The 17,452-nt window shown below is 41.1% G+C and overlaps 1 protein-coding gene across 1 annotated transcript in view; it reads left to right on the plus strand.

Moving 5' to 3' along the window:
• The window catches only part of pdgfrb (platelet-derived growth factor receptor, beta polypeptide), a 29,491-nt gene that overhangs the window by 1,026 nt on the left and 11,013 nt on the right, over positions 1 to 17,452 (plus strand). Inside the window, exons 2-13 of the mRNA XM_044205392.1 lie at positions 8,438 to 8,511; positions 9,153 to 9,470; positions 9,966 to 10,223; positions 10,955 to 11,085; positions 11,482 to 11,647; positions 12,901 to 13,081; positions 14,403 to 14,518; positions 14,715 to 14,838; positions 15,015 to 15,226; positions 15,727 to 15,821; positions 15,980 to 16,112; positions 17,083 to 17,187. Coding sequence (XP_044061327.1) covers positions 8,463 to 8,511; positions 9,153 to 9,470; positions 9,966 to 10,223; positions 10,955 to 11,085; positions 11,482 to 11,647; positions 12,901 to 13,081; positions 14,403 to 14,518; positions 14,715 to 14,838; positions 15,015 to 15,226; positions 15,727 to 15,821; positions 15,980 to 16,112; positions 17,083 to 17,187 — 1,888 coding nt within the window. The 5' untranslated portion in view covers positions 8,438 to 8,462. The remainder of the gene's footprint in view (positions 1 to 8,437; positions 8,512 to 9,152; positions 9,471 to 9,965; positions 10,224 to 10,954; positions 11,086 to 11,481; positions 11,648 to 12,900; positions 13,082 to 14,402; positions 14,519 to 14,714; positions 14,839 to 15,014; positions 15,227 to 15,726; positions 15,822 to 15,979; positions 16,113 to 17,082; positions 17,188 to 17,452) is intronic.

A 17,452-nucleotide genomic window follows, 5' to 3' on the forward strand; every position in this document is an offset into this window, starting at 1 on the left:
GTTTTAACACTTTTGTTGTTGTTGTTGTTGTTGTGTGATATTGTTGCTAGTTTGTGAGAATGTGTCTCTGTTGGTAGTATTTGTTACCTGCATACTTGAATGTGTACACACCAGGAATTACAATGTGTAAGAGCGTGAGCAACCTGTTCAAACATCAACATGGTGATGGCTTGCATCTCTGTACATAGACACCTTTTCACTCTTGACATAGTGCAACTTTAACAATGTTTATCTTCTCACTAAGAGAATACGTTTGACAAGGTATCCCAGGGTCTCTCACACACACACACACACACACACGGCTTTATAGCACTACTAGCTGTTTGTATGCGCTTCACTGCTAAAGGGCTTGTTTATACAGCCTTCTTCAGTCACCCTGAGTGAACCGACAGTCCTCACCGCTAAATCATCAGTCTCTTTCCTCGGCTGTGAATGGCCCTAAGAGAATCAATCTTCTCTGCATATTTACATGGAGAAGCTCATTGAAAAGCCGTGGCTATGTAGTGATATAAGACCTGCCATCAGTCACTGTCACCAGCATCGTCTTTAACTGTGGATGGATCTCCTTTTAGTGATAACACATACCAGCTTGAATGTATAGCTTAATGGCTTGTTTAACCTTTTTAAATGTAAATCCCTCATGAAGTTCTGATTCGGTCTCGTCTGAGGAACGCAGAGCCAAGCAGACATAAACAATCGGTTGAATCATCGCCGCGCATTCATCACAGGAGAAGGTTTTAGTACCTGGAATGAGTTACATTATAGCAATGTGAGCTATTTCATGGCTGAGACACATGTGGCATGCATGTCTCTTCACTCTAATCTGCCATATGTTTTGCACCTGAAAGACTTCCCTGCTATGTACGGCTGCAGCGGTGTTTAGTTGTTGGTTAACTGCACATCCATCTTCTGTATACAGATGACTTTTTTGATATGGGGGCATCTGAATTAGCACAAGTTGTAAACAATGTTGGCATGTGTTTTGTGTCTGCTGCTCTCCTCCTCTACAATTAGGAGTTTCCTATTGAAGCCTTTGATCTTCTCTGGCTCTGTGGATATTTCGGTCCAGGCATCGTCTCGTACTGTTGTTGCCGACGAGCTGTTGGAAAATTGCATGCATGTCATACTTTTACCATCAACGGTATTAGACGGCATTGCATTCATATCATAGTTCAGCTCGATGTCTCTTGCTGAACATTTCACAGCATCAATTAAAAAACATTAGATATACTCTCACAAATGGATTTGTAAAACATAGTGAAGTTTCATTTGTCTCCTGACCGGTGGGGATTTTTCTCCCTGTGCGTCAGGCTGCTGGTATGTGCTGCAGCACAGCTCTTCTCCCCGGCCCTGATGCAGCGCGGCCCAGTCAGCTCCATTCCCCTGACCCAAATCTAATCCTTCGTCATCAGCTGTTTCCTGGCTCTCCGGGCTCTACGCATGCCAGCCGCTCTGAAAAAATGTGCTTCACATTATGACCATGCAGAAAACATGCCAGGAGTCTGATTTGGCTCACGTGTGCCGATATGTAACAGTTTGAGCTCAGCAGAACGTTTTAAAACACATTGATCCCATTCTGTCCTCCGTGAGCTGAACACACAGCTGCTCAGCAATCATGCTCTGAAAACTAGTGTGACGTTGTTTAGATCTGTATGAAGTACAGAGTTTAAAAAGTAATTTAGAGCTCTCCAACATCTCATCACATGATTATTCTTATGCTTATTTGTCAGTGTATCTTGTTTTTTATATTTAAATCTAGCAGTCTCTGACTCTCACGTGGTCACTTATTGGCTGATTCATAATTCATCACTCATACTTTTGAACTGAGCTGTTGTTTCTTTGGAAGTCTTTCAGTCTCGTGTCCTTCTATTGGTCACTGCTTCTTTAATGCTGTACTTAGACTCTTATTTGAGTCATATAGCTTTAATGAAGAGCACTAAGTGGTGCTGCGATACAGCATCCTGTACGGCTGCCCATCCATCTGGCCTCCCCCCTCGTTCCCTCCTTCTTTCCCTCCCACCCACTCACACAGAGCTGACAGGCAGCTGCATCTCATCTTCAGTCACAGAACACAGTCACTCCTACAGGACGATCCTGAAGGAAATGTTTCTTTTTGAGTTATAATACCAAACTTTTTGAAGGAAATCAGCCTTAAAATGCAAACAGATGTGTAATTTTCAAACAGAGAAGTTGTCCAAAATGTAAGATTTTTTTTAAGTGCAAGACTGTTTGTACACTGTGGTATTACTACCTTTACTCAAGTAAAGTATTCGACTACTTCTTCCACCCCTGTATGGGTATAACATCAGAAAGATATTACAATCGTCTCTCTGAATTTACTGCATAAGGGAAAATACAGATTTTCAGCAGGGAGTTTTGGTCTCCATCAGATTCTTTTAAAGCACAACTCTTTCTCTCTGTGGTTTGTGTTGTCCTCAGTCCAACAAAAACATGGTGGAATTGGTGATACAGTGCAGTGGAGGACAAAGGAAACCCATCTTACCCGCTTTTACAAGATAAAAATATTCCACACATGGAGACTAATTTGGATTCTCTCAGTTTGTCTTATGGAGTAAGTGGTAACATCGTTACATACAGTGATATTTATCAATGGCATTTCCTCTGATTCGTCAATACACATGCATAGAAAACAATACTCAAAAGAGCAATTCCAAGATTGATGCTTCTCTGTCACTCTATTTCCTCCTTTTCCCCATCCTTCCAACATGATCGTGTTTAGGGAAACGAGTGGAATTTAAAGCCAGTCAGACCTAATTGTATTCAGCTGTTTCTGTTTCTTTCTTTTAGGGGGGTGTGGGTGTGTAATAGTGGAGGGGCTGGAAGTGTGTGTAGGCGTCCTCCATTTCTCACGGGGCAGGTTGGGGAGGTTATACCCTCAAGTGTTCGTGGGATGGCTGGTGTGCAGGAAAAAGGAGGGTAACACCGTGCAGACGGGTGGGGAGGTCTCCGAAGAAAAACGTGGGAGGATGTGGCCCTGCTTATGCTAGCAAATATATCTGATATCCCTGTATTCCCTATGAGCACAAACAGTATGAATTGGCTGGGAATGGGACAAAGCACACACACAAAATTACAGCCTAGCCAACTGGTAGAAACCCGAAGATTTACTGCCCAAGAAAATGGGAAGAATTGACATGACTTCAATGACAACAGCTGCTTTAGCTTTTGATAACTAATCATTTTCCCTTCATTTAGGTTCTCAAATGAGTAGAAAATTAGATCATTAAACTGATATCAAACACTAGCCACATCTAAGGCTGTCATTCTACAACCGTCAGTTTTACCCAGAAGCCCTTTACATCCCCCCACCGCCATTTACAACTCTGTTTGAAAGGCAGCAAACCAAAATCCACAGTTTCCCAAACATGTGTTGCCTCAGCATGAGTACAGAGTCACTTTTGGTTGCTGAGGCGAGACCACTCACAGTCACTGTATCCTAGTGCTGAAACAAATAAAACTAGAGGGAGATTTTAAAATGCACCAGAATCTGATAATGCAAACTTGAGATGGCTTTAGTGCAGCTTCAAACTCTACAGTTACAGGATGCAAGCTGTTTTTTGGCTGATACAGACTTTTTTAATGCCTTATGTCCAGCTGTGTAACTGCAACTTCTTGCTGGGGGTCAGCATACTGTAAGGGAGCCAAATCTTAAACTATTACTAAAATTTAAGACATGCCTCAGTCTGCACTGCAAACAGTTACTCAACATTTGCCTAAACTATTATGACACAGACAAGTTTCTGGATTGTAGAAATATGTGGGGCATTTCTATGACGGTGATGTATAATTTTCATTTGACCGAGACTGTCAGGAGTGAGAGCATCAGAGGTTTTCATTAAAGCTACTGTAATCAGTTTACAATAGATCAAATCAATATGTGTAATGTAAAACCACAGAGAATTATCACCTGACTCTGCAGCTCCCCTCAGATGTATAGAGCGTTTTAGGCTCCATAAGCCGACAGCATTTCCTGCTTACAGTACCTCACGTATTCTGACAGCATGTTGGTGACATGTGTGCTATCCCACTGAAACCGCATTATACTCATGAGCCTGCAGTTGGTGATGTACAGTATGTGTAATGTGTCATGCTGGGGGACAGTAAGGCAGCCTGGGGTGGGAGCAGTGCATCGTGGGTCCGCTGCCGAGGGAGCAGAAGGTTTTCCTCAGGGGGGGTTGGTCTGTCCAAGGCGAGTGATAAAAATGGAGGTTTGTTTTAACAAAGATACACTGGGTCATTTTTTCCCACAGAGCTCGCCAAAGTCTGGCTGTTCAGAGATACGTCAAGAAAACCTGACATCCAAAAGGAAAAAAGACGAGTGTGGCGTGTACATTTATTCTGCGCTGCAGCTATTCTAGTGACATGATTTAGTACATGTCCTAATAAAGTGTTAGTGATAGTTCATAGTCTTATCTGAGCTATAATTGTTTCCATTGGAAAGAAGTGACCGTGAAATTGGAGATGTTTGTTTTGCAGATCACAGCTTCCTGTACACTTCAGCAGAGTAAACACAGACATAAAATACAAGAATATGAGACTGTGTATGTGCTCCCTCTGCTGTCCCACTCTATCCTTTGATGTGGTGTTTCCCATAAATTGTGTTCTGTATGTCTGTGTGCTCCCTTTGCTGTCTTTTCCACTGTCTGGTGCTGTGTGCAGTATTCTTGCGGTATGTTGATGGTTTGTCATGCTTTATCATTGGCATAATTGGTCTGTTTTTGCATGTTGATAGTTTTTTTTTCTCTATCTTTGCTCTTTGTTTTCTTGTTTTTCCTTATTACTGATTGTGAGTTTACATCTTTTCTGTGCAGCTTGTTATTTAGAGCAGTTCTTCTCTTTGTAGAAGTTTCATTATGTGCAGTTTGTCCTCTTCTCATTGTGGTGTCTCTTGTTGTTTCCATGAGTATTTGGTTAGTGGTTGTGGTGGTCTGCTGTGTCACTGATGCATCACTGCCTCACACCCACACAAGGCCAGAAAATTTCCCCGTGCAGGAAGTCAGAGCTCTCCAGCTGCACTTTGGGAGGCTTTTTGGACATCTTTCTCTTTTTTGTTATAGATTGCACTTTTTCCCCCTTTTTTCTAAGTGAAACTTTTCCCCTCTAGGGACACACTTGAGCAAACAGTTGACTGCAAATGAGGTTCGCAAAGCAGTTCCCACCTCATCGAGGACTGCTTGATCAATGCCAGATGTTTAAATAAAACATGCAGCTACAGTATATATAGATAATCCCAGAAGTGGGAATTATAGGCTGCTGTGGGGCTGTGCGTGGGCTGCGTACGTCCCGCTGAGGTCCATTTTAGCATTCTTCCACTTTAGCTGGTGACACTTTGAGTGTAGCAGGGTTGTTTATGAAAACCAGGGAAGGGTCAATCAGCCACCAAATTCCCAGCATCTGTGGGAAAACTCATACATTGGGATAACATTTTGTCTGTCATGGTGATTACTGTGCCATCACCTACATAAACACTGTTTTTTTTTCAGAATGCAATATCCCATTTCAAAAATTAAAAAGGCAACAATAAACATCTTAGAAAAATGTTTTTCGGATCCTTTAAATCAGCTTTAAGACCCTCTACAAGATCTCATCCTCAGACGGAGAACCACTTGACTTGACTTGTGGATATCGTAGATGTTTCGTACTGTAAATTGTCTCAAGCACCACTCTGTTGTCTCTGTGGTTTAAACTAAGAGCTACTTTGTGTTTTAGGGGTCAAACTGCTACCAAGTGTTTTTATTAAGTGGGAAATAAAGTCACTGACATGCTGCCAAACCTTCTTGGCAGATTCACTAGTGTCCTGACCCTTTTAACACTTCATAGTATTGTATGTTCCCTTTCTTGCACAAAGACCTGACCAGGATAGAGATTAGCACAAAAACAACAGTGTTCAACAGTGTTTAGAAGCCCCTTAAGCGTCTCCTCACACCAAGACCATGACTTTGATGTTACTGTTGCATGTTCTTAAATCTTGGATAAAGTTCGCCATAGTGTTCAGTCTTCTGGCTCCCTTTGGCCCTATGATCCTAGTCAGCACATCCTATCTTGGGGGTCAGATTTCTTCTCAAAGGCCTCCGTTCAACGCCCCCCACTGCCCATCGGTCAACATCAAACCTCATCGTGTTGCAGTAGCCAAACATTATTTTTCCGTCCTTTTCAAAGACCCCAAAATAAGATTTGAACACACTGAGATTTTTGTTCAGCAAAGAATGTTTTCTGGTGTTTGATCTCACATTTAAATCCATATCCTGCAGTAACCCTAATGGAGCTCTTTGGCTTGTTTTAGCAAAAAATTACATTAGCAGCCAGTCACAATAAGATTTGTTAGTCCTCATGCTGCCAAGTGACACATTCCTTTGGCATCACCCCGTTTGGCTGTTGTCGCTCAAAGTCCTCATCACTGACACTGAGGTTACTGGCACTCGTAAGCGCTGATGTATGGCTTCCTCAGTGGACAGTCCCTTGTTGCTGGTTGCTGGGGCCCCCAGGGATAAGGTGACCCCCCCACTCCTGGTGTCATTACCAGCAGGGTCCCAAGTGTATCAGCGGTCCTGGGAAAGTTTCAGAGAAATACTGTGGGAACGTGAACTGTACGCAGACACCAGTGACAAAAAGGGGAAAGGTTTTTGTGTGTATGTGTGTGTGTGTTTTTGTGTGTGTGTGTGTGTATGTGTGGAGGTAGTGGGTGAAGAAGATAAGGGGGGGGGTAATACAGCGCATGCCTGTGTGTGTTTTAGCGCATGCAGCATGCATGCAGTAAGGATGTGTATTTGAGCATTTGTATGAGCTATGATAAGAAGAAGAAAAGTTTCTCCCTCTGTCTCTTGCTCTCTGTCAGTCTCTCCTTCACCCCTTTTTATTAGAACCAGCAGGACGGGGAGGAAATGGACCAGTCATGTTTTTGGAGCAACTCAAGAGCTTTTTCGTTTTGGGAGCGGAAGTGCCAAAGGCAGTTAATTTAGAGAGACAACGTGTATCTGGTTTGAGTAACTGCCTTTGGGTTAGTCATGGAACTTCTTGTACCTCACCACCAATGCCAAACTGATGAGATCTTTCATCTCTTTAATACCTGAAAATATAGCCGTTAAAAAATTCTGTGACTTTGATACACTTTTATAGATACAGTCTACAGCCGGATATGTTCAACTGATAAATGAAAACTGAGAAAACTCCTAATAGTTTCATATAAGATGAAGAAATGTAATCTTTAAAACACGTGTTCTATTACATAATGCATAAATATAGTCCAGTTTCTTAAAATAGAGATTGTAAAATTGGATTGCATTATCAAGTTAAAATGTTAAATTGTGTAAGATTTCTCAAGATGCATTTCGCAATTTTTCCACTGCCTCCCTCCTTCTCTTCCTTCTCCACCCTCGCTCTTCCCAAGCCTTGCTCTTCCGCCCTTTCTCTCTTTCCCACCCTCTTGCGTACAGGCCTGTGATCCATCCTTAACTGTTTCCAGACGTCCATGTGCTGCAGGCCTTAACCCCCATCCCAAACATAATAACAAACCATTCCTCCCCTCCTCAATCTGCCTTCTTACTTTGCAGTGAAACTGGCTAACAGTGGTTAATGTTGAGGATGGGAGAATGGCACACTAAGTATAAGTCACCATTGACCCCAATAGCTCTTAAATGTATTCTAGGATGTTGATATCACGTTGGTGTACAACATGATATCCCATAAGTATTACAAAATCCTAAGTACGCTCCTGTGTCAGCAGCTTATGTGAATGCCCTCATTTTCACTTTTGTTTACACCAAAACCAATTAATGGCTCAGCACGGCTCTAGAATAGCTTGGACGCAGCATTGTTGCCAGTGAGCGTGTTGCAAAGCTGCACACAGTGACCCGTTTGTTAGTGGGCAGAATGCTGGTTCACCAGGAACAAAAAGAGCCAGACATTGTCACTCTGTCCTGGTGCAGCGAGGCATCAAATACCTCCAGGGTGAGCAGCATCTGCACCTCAGACTGTGTGTGCCGGCCAGAAACCATTAAAGAATGCCGCTTGACAACACACTAAATACTTTTTGTTTGTTTCTTTTAGTAAGAGCAGAGCATAGTTTTACATAATTTTCTTTGTTTGTGATTTATTTTCTAAACTCTTGTTTAACTTGTTTAAAACTTGTTTAACCTGACCCACTGGGGCTCATGAGGACAGGAATCAATCCATCATGTTACGAAGCCTTATGGAGAGATGCTAACTGGGGTGGTGTTGTGTGTCAATTGGGGCAAACACAAACTAGATTTTCCTGCTGTTTTTTTTTATTTCTGCTGAATTTTATTGAATATTTTGTGGACAGAATGATCTGTGTCTCTTGAAACATTGACCAAGGTGATGTGGTCAAGGCAAAATGTTTCCAAAAAGGGCTACATGAATATTAATCATCCTTGTTTTCATTTCTGTTTATTTGCAGCAAAAGCGCATTGAAGGCATCCACCATGAGGAGGGTGACAGCATCCACTCTCCATCTGACAGTCACAGTTACGGGTGAGAACTCAATTTCAATAAACACACAAAAAAATGGAAATCTGTAACAGGACCACAGCTGCTTTTGCAGGGAAGCGAAGAGCTTGATGCCAAGCGCAGGTGGAGTATTTTCCCACTAAATGCAAAGTAATACTGCTAAACTGGGATTTTTTACTTTTTACAACATATCCAACTGAAACTTTATATGACTGAAAGGGTCACAACTTCAAAAAAGTGCCTTACATAATTTTCAGGATTATGACGAAGTTGTTCTTACTGACTACTGGTTATTTCAAAGGGTTTTATTTAGTGAATATACAGTAATAATGTCAAGGATGCTCAAAGTATAGACACTTACAAAATAATGTATAAAATAATGTATCTTTTTGGATTATTTATTAGCTGTCCAGTTTGTGACATAACACATTGCTTTGATATAAGGAACAGCTGATGCTTTCAAACTGACCTCTGTCACTTTACATAGATCTGTCACTGACAAGGCATCATTATCCTCCCACATATCCTCTCCAGGCAACTCATATCCTTCATCATTTAGAGATAGAGCAGGATCTGGCATGTATTGCTGATTTAACCTTTGACCTTTGATTCTGCCAACTCTTTGACCTCCAACCTGACCTTTCTTCTTGTTGTGTCAACTGCAGCTCTCCTGTATTTCTGCATGGAGTTGTGCTGCCTGGAGATCACACCTGATGACAAAGAGCTCGTCCTGACTGAGGGTTCTTCTCTCACCCTCACCTGCTCCAGCTCGGGGGAGACCACCTGGGAGTTCAAGAGGGACGATGTGCCGTACTTCCAAGTGGAACAAGTTCAAAATAGCGGTCAGAACTACAAAATTGTGCAAAGCAGCGCCACATCCACTGTTTTGACCCTGTGGAACGTGAGCTGGAAGCACACAGGGGTGTATCAGTGCATTGATCGACAAACTGGAGAAACTAAGGAGGTGGCTGTTTTTGTCCCAGGTGAGTCCTGGTTTGTTTGTATAACCATTTAGTTTTAAAGACAAATTTAGATTGACTCAGTAGTGGAAACATTATAGTATCTCATTCATAAAACAGCGATTCCATACTCCATGCTAATTCTCAGCAAGTTTTGGGGATGTAGTGTCTTCACATTAGTAAAGGGACAAAATAAAGTACAAAGAAAAGTCAGTATGCATACTAAAAAGACGAGTGTGCTGTTGTTGCACATTATTGTCCTACAATGCAATGCACAGCTGCAAAAAAAAATAAAAATTAAATTAATTGGAAGAATATTTTGCTTTCTCTTTGTGAAAGTCACAGTTCATCTGAGCCCATATTATAAAATGTTCTGTTTGTATAAAAGGCTGATTTTATGTATACTAACTGTAAAAACCAGATACTATAAAAATTTGTTAGTATATAGTATGGAACTGTTCACAGCAGTTGTTTGATCCACAATTTAGACAATCAAACGAGTCATGTTTATGTCCACAGACCCCGATGTGTGGTTCATAGAGAGCTCCCACGGCATGGTGACGAAGACCAGTGAGGAAACCACCATCCCCTGTGTGGTCACCAATCCCAACATCAATGTCACCCTGTATGAGAAGGACACCGATCTGCCCATCAGGGGGCTTTATGTTCCTAGTGAGGGGTACAAGGCACCGCTGGAGGACAGGACCTATGAGTGTCGTGGAGAGCTGAATGAGGAGGTGAAAGAGTCTCAGGCCTTCTTCGTCTTCAGCATTGTCGGTAGGTGTTCAGGTTAAATAGTTTGGTTAGAAAAAACAGCTCTTCCCAAAATAAAAATGCGGTTGTTATCGACTCACCCCCATGTGTGCTGAAACTCCTGAGAACCCACAAACACACACAGTTGGCCCCATTAATTCAATCTCAGCCTACACCCAAACTATTAAAGTTAATGAGTCCATCTTTTTAAAGTGCCATAAAAATACCTATAAAATGTCCATCACATTTCTTCAAACAGCTTGTGCAGCATAATCTACAAGTTTTGTAGCCAAAGTATTGCACTGTGAGTCCAAAAGTATAATTCATTCCCATATTATCACATATGCTTTGGTCACCTTGCAACTCTCTGGTGGAGGACTTTGCAGACAGAGCCAGAGTTTTTTTAGTGAGGAGATAATCAGGTAAATACTGGACTTTTGGTCTCAGAGTGCAATCGTTTGGCTGGAGAACACAATTAAAAGTGCTGCACAAGCTGTTTGGAGAACTTTTAAGCACATTTTTTACTTTTGTGGAGCTGTTAAGTTTCTGTTCGCTGAAATGGAACTACAGGAGCCAGCTGCCAAGTTCAGTTCTGACTAATACTGGTGAGATCAAAAATATTAATTTCAGGGTTTATTTTTGAACAATTCAGTGATTGATTAGTAGTGAAGGAGACTCTTCTGCATATTGTTTTGATAAATCACATCATCATCACCTCTTTCTCCTCTCCCCCACACTCTCCCTTCCCGTCTCAGTCCCAGAGGCTATCGACGCCTACATCAATGCGTCAAAGACTGTCCTGAAGCAAGGCGAACCGCTGACAGTAAACTGCACAGTGCATGGAGTGGAACTAGTATTTTTTTCCTGGGATATCCCCAACAGAGAGGTGAGTAGGAGTGGAGCAGAACAAATGCTTTTGTTCAGCTTTCCCTTCGTGATCACTCTCAGGCCTCATGACTGAGCCCAGATTGCATCAAGATGTAGAGACACACCTCAATTTTTATCCCTTTGTGAAATTCTTCTCATAACATGTAGTGTTGGTATTGTAATAATTGGTTCTTCTTGGGTTCATTTCTGGGTCATTATGACGATAGTCTGTCTCCAGAGAGAAGTTTCAGCTTTGTTGACAGACTTTCTGACATTTTTACTAAATAATGTTACTTAAGCTTTACCTAATTTTCATGGGTGATTCTGTCACGTGATTTTTTCTACAGATAGCAATAGCACATATTCAACATGATGATAAAATGTCACATCCTCGTCATTTGCCTCTCTCTTCAAGATTGTTGAGGTTGAGCCGCTGACAGACGTCCTGTCCGCCATGAGCATGCGCTCCTACCTGATCTTCCCTCGTGCCACGGTGGCTCACAGCGGAAGCTACATCTGCCATGTCCACGAGGGTGTCCAAGACCAGACTGCCTCTGCCAGTGTCAACATCACTGTGCTCGGTTAGAGTAACCCACATACACACAAAACTTAAACAAACTGATGCTGGACAGATTATTATTGTGTTTTGCTGACAAAGAGAAGACTGCTTATTATGTAAACCTTTACCAGTCAAGGTGAGAGAGGTGCTCCTTTTAAAGGAAATGAAAATGACTTATATTTATTTCTGTTCAAAGTTTGAAATAAACCATTGCCATGGTGTGAGCTTCAGAGCTTCAAACCAGGGGGTACAGCAACTCTATATTTAGACTTTTGGGAATAAACTCCAAGTACACAAGAGATGTTTGTGTAACTGAGTTTTGACTTCAACCATTAACATACAGTCAGTCCAGCATCTAAGTAAATATATGATCCTGCAAGTAGCAACTTGAGAGCCAATAAAAGTAGGATTCATCAAACTGAACTTTTCTTCCTCTTTCCGTCTTGTCACTGAATGTATTTGGGTCTGTGAATGCTTATTCTATCTGCAGCGAGGTGTGTTATGTTTATGAAATCCTTGAATAACTTGAACTACCATGCTCCATGGTGCCCAGAACAGTTTAGTAGTGCTTTCTGGACTTCTCAGTGGAAAAGACAGCTACTGTCTGACCACAGAAGTTCAGCAACGAACAGCAGCAGTACAGTACACCGTCTCTAGCCTGCTGTCCACTGAAGTAACTTGAATATAATAATTTATATAACTATAACATAATCAGTATTTTTATATTAACAATGGATCAAATGACTACTTCAATATAAAAGAGATTGCTCGTAATGATACAGATATGGAGAATTATCACCAGACTCTGCAAAACTCCTCAGGTATATGAAGCTTTATAGCGTCTTTTAGCTATAAAAACCCACTATAGGCTACCAGCCCAGCACCAAAGTTAGCATTTAACTAGAGGAGCATTTAGCAGCCAAAGAGCCAAATATTTTTCTCAGGAGTTGGTTGAGAACAAAACAGAGCTAAAACAAAGTAAATAATGGACTTACATTCATCAGGTGGCCAGAAACATGACTCCAAATGAATGCTAATGTTGCTCAGTGTCTTGTAAATGTTTGCAACTGTTTGCTAACAAGTTTTCTGTATCAACTTAAAAGGTGATAATGTGTCAGTTTCAGCTGCACCCAAGTGGCAAAAAAAAGCATGGTTAATATTAGTTTTTATAAGATATATTTGTATACAGAAATAAAATACATTTTGTACATTTTGTGCAGAAGGTCAAGTTTATGACGTGTACATTATGTTGCTGATGATATTTTCTTTCTACAGAGCGAGGCTTCGTGTTTGTGAAGCCTGCTCAGCAACAAAACATTTCAGCCAAGCTACAAGAGAATGTGGAGCTGAGGGTGGAGATTGAAGCCTACCCTCCCCCTCAGGTCCACTGGAGCAAAGACGGCGCCACCATCAAGGGGGACAAAACCATCACAACTAGACAAGAGCATGAAATCAGGTAAGACATCTAACCAGACTCTTCAGCTGTCCTTTGTCCTTAAAAATACCTTACATACCATAAAGCAATATACTTTTGATACATTTAAACAATTAGCACTGGACCTCTGTTAGTGTGACAGACTCTGGAGGCGTCCAGCTCTCGTCAGTCATCACCAGATAAGGCCTCTGACAAACACAATACTCTCCAGAGGGCAGGACTCCATCATTCATCACACAGAACCATAAACACAAGATAGCTGTCACAACTCACAAATGTCTTTCAGGAAAAAAAAAGCTAAACTATGTTTTAATTGCAGGAGCATGTTTTCACATTTATTCCAACACACATTCAAAATCAAACAGACAAAGTGAAAAATTATCTGTGTGCTCGACTCACAGATGGAGAAACAAGCCCTCTGTTAACAAGCGCCACCAAACCCTTTGCCACAAATAAAGAAGAAAGAAAAATACCAGAATGGACTACATTTTTATATTAAACTTTACTCATAATATAAACACAAATTTACAACACATAGAACAGCACATAACAACCACATTGTCCCCCCACCCCCATGCATTATTAACAGTCATTCAGCAAATCATATCAACAAAACAAACAAACAAGAAAATATATATGATTACACAATCGAAACAATAAAGAAAAAACTAATAGTAAAAGTTACAAAGATGAAAGATAATAAACACATTCAAACATAGTCCAGTCCACTATATTCTGAGTTCATGGTAACCAGTCATCAGCAGACCATATAATTTATTATGGAGTGTTTTTAGCTGTGGTCAAGGGTCTTCCACTTAAAGAGCACTTACCCCTTAAAAGTAAGGTTTTCAGGTCTGCAGGTGAGTAATCTAGAAAGGGTAATCAAACCTTCAAGAACAACCAAACATTTCCTTTTAAAACAACCCATATTCTTTCATGAAGAATTCCCCCTCTCTCCGTATCACTAGGTGGGGTGTCTTTAATAAAATTGTGCTAAATGCACTTATGAGCAATTAGGTAAAGCTTATCAAGAAGTTTATAGTGTGATGAGGGGAGATGTATTTCTTGGAGGGTAGACCTAAAAGGAAAAGCTCAGGGTGTTTCTTTTCTTAAATATCCCACTGAATTCCCTGGAAATACATTTAGAAATGAGTTTGCACCCACAGAAGCAGTGGAAATATGTCCCCATATCTGAATGGTACTTAATGCACAGTTGATTTTGTGCAAGATAAATCTCTCTCCTCCTTGTGACAAATATTTGTCAGCTAATACATATTGGAGGAAAAGGAAAATATATTTTTTGAAATTTCCTAACCTTTTGTCCATATTTCTTCTACCTCAGGTATGTCACTATTCTCACCTTGGTGAGGGTGAGGACCGAGCAGAAGGGCCTCTACACCGTCCTTGTCACAAATGGAGACGACGCAAAGGAAGTGACCTTTGACCTGGAGGTCCAAGGTGAGAGGCTGCTTAAATAAATGATCACAGTATACAGGGTGTTCTTGTACATTTTTAGGTCTTAAACCGCAGTTCTGGTCTTGAAGCGTAGACAGTTTGAAAGTAATGTTTTTGCATAAGAAAGAAAGATCAAGGACAGACTTTGTTTCTATCCATGTCAGTAATGATTTATGATTGCTGCACCTCCTGTGTGTAGTTCCCTCTCAGATTAAAGACCTGACTGACCACCACCTCCCTGGAAAGAGACACTTGGTGACCTGTGTAGCTGAGGGGGTCCCAACCCCGACCATACAGTGGTACAGCTGTGACAGCATGCTCAAGTAAGTCACACCACCACCCATTCATCACTGAACTGTCACACAGTGAACACTAGGGGGCTGACCATGCACAGAAATTTATTTTACTTTCAAATTCTGTGCATCTGCTTTGACTGCTTTTGACTCTGCACTGCTGCAACTGAAGTGGCTCCACCCGCTGATCTCATGTCCTGCTGCAGGTGCAGCAACCAGACAGCGGCGTGGCAGCCGCTGATACCAGAGCCAGAGGTGCTGAGCATCCAGACCAACGTCAGCTACACTGAGACTCGTAAAACCAGCCAGGTGCGGAGCCAGGTGACCTTCCGCAAGCCCCAGCAGGTCACAGTTCGCTGTGAGACCAGCAACCAAGCAGGACTCGTTGACAGAAGAGACGTCAAACTAGTGTCCAGCAGTAGGTGTCATGTGAAGAATGTCCCATTTTAGTGGTTTTTATATTTCAGTGTCTCTTGAAGGACATGTCCAGAGGAGGGTGAAAACATTATAATGCATGTATGTTTACTCTTTTCACTGTGTAAATGTACAGTATACCACTTTACTGTCAAAAAATTAAAACATGTTAATAATAAAAGATAAAATTCTATCACATTTGGGTTAAGCTAAACAAACACATGGTGGTCTGGTAAAAAAAAAAACAGATTTAAGTCTGACAAGTTTATTTTAGAGACACAGTAAGTTTCACCAAATAGTAAGACAAGATAAAATATGTGTATTTGTTCTTAAGCTATAAATATAACTACAACTTTCTTTACAAAATCATTGCCATCATGTTTATAAAGTTTTAGAAGTTTTATGTCCGTTGAGAATTTTAAACAACTTGGTTAAGTGTTCTCTGTTCGTATTTACAAGCTTAACTTCATCCTGGCTAATGTTGTGTCCTTTTGCCTGTTGCAGCACTTTTCTCCCAGGTGGCAGTATTGGCTGCTGTTCTGGCCTTAGTGGCCATCATTATCATGTCTATCATCATCCTCATCGCTGTATGGAGGAAGGTGAGTAAACAAAGTAACAAACCCCACCATCAGCAGTTGTTTGAGCTCCTCTTCACAAGTCACATGTAAATAAAACGTACGGGGAATTAAAATGTACAAAGGAAGCCTTTTGTTTCGGTGTTTCAGTTTGCATGTGTGTTTTTTCTCAATGCTCTCAGAAACCTCGCTATGAGATCAGATGGAAGGTGATAGAGTCTGTAAGCCAGGACGGTCATGAGTACATCTATGTGGACCCCATCCACCTGCCCTACAACCTGGCCTGGGAAATGCCACGAGACAACCTGGTGCTGGGTGAGTCCTCAGGCTAACAGGGACAGATGATAGTATGGAGAGGAAACTGATGAGTAAAGTAGGTACGTAATAAGTCTATTAAAAAAGATGTAGTTAAAAATAGATAATATGTAGATAAACATAGATTAAAAGTAATTAATACTTAATTATTACTTAATTACTTAATTAATAATTCAATTTGGGATTACATTACATCATTTATGTTCCTTTTGCCAACTTTATTATTATTTACAGCCTGCATTGGCATGCATAAAATAGATATTAAATTACTGTTAAATTTTGTAATCATTTTAGTTTGTTGCTGCTTTGGTTAAATCATATTTTATTTGACACATCTATGATTGATTGAATTATTCCTTTGTTGTTTTTTTATTGCTAATTTTTATTGTTGATCAATTTATTCATTGGTTTATAACCACTTGCTAAGGTCTCGTGGTCCTTTCTTCTTTGTTAGTTGCACCTAAAAATGTGTCCATATCACTAGTTAATATCAGACTAAACAGATTTTTAGTCAGTAGTCTGCTTGTTGCTCAGACAAGAGCAAACAAATGAGTGTGTAGCTATCACCAGGTGACTTTAGTGCAGTGGGTGGTTTGGGTCGTCTGGGCAAGGTTGAGGCTAGAATACTAAGTGAGGTTTTTTAAACTTGTCTTCTTGGCCGTAATCCCACCTCATTTTTAAAGCTTTTGTTTTTGATGATGTGTTGTTGGTAGTCAGCTGCTCCTTATAAACAGGAAGCTTCCCAAGCTCATGCAGACCTTCCATGGTTAGACCTCTGCTCATGAAAGTAATCTGGACCATCTGTTATAACGTGCTAAAGCCAGTTTATAATCCCACTGTCCTGGGGGGAAAAACAGAGAAATTTGTTTACATTAATATTTTAATGAACAGAGAGGTTCTCCCGTCCTTTTCAGGTCTACCATGTGCTCCATTCACACTCTGTCCCACTGAGCCTTTCTTTGTGTTTCAGGTCGCACTCTTGGATCGGGAGCCTTTGGTAGGGTGGTCGAGGCAACTGCGTATGGTCTCACTCATTCCCAGTCCAGCACTAAAGTGGCCGTAAAAATGCTGAAATGTAAGCCATACAATGTAAAAACACAGTAGAAAGCCATGTGCGGACCACAGTAGAGTCCCCTGTGTATAGCTGTCAAATATTGTGACACCAGAGCCATATTCCTGCGAGCACAGAGAGAGCAGCAGCCTGCTGAGCTTTAGTTTGGTTGCCAGCCTGGTTCGAGTTTCAGCCAACGGGTCATTGAGCAGTTTGGCAAGGACACAGTGTGTCCTGATCTCAGTATGTTTTGTTCTCCTGTTCTCACACCTCTCTCTCTCTCTCTCTC

Source organism: Siniperca chuatsi, linkage group LG8, assembly GCF_020085105.1.
Source record: "Siniperca chuatsi isolate FFG_IHB_CAS linkage group LG8, ASM2008510v1, whole genome shotgun sequence".
NCBI lineage: Eukaryota > Metazoa > Chordata > Actinopteri > Centrarchiformes > Sinipercidae > Siniperca > Siniperca chuatsi.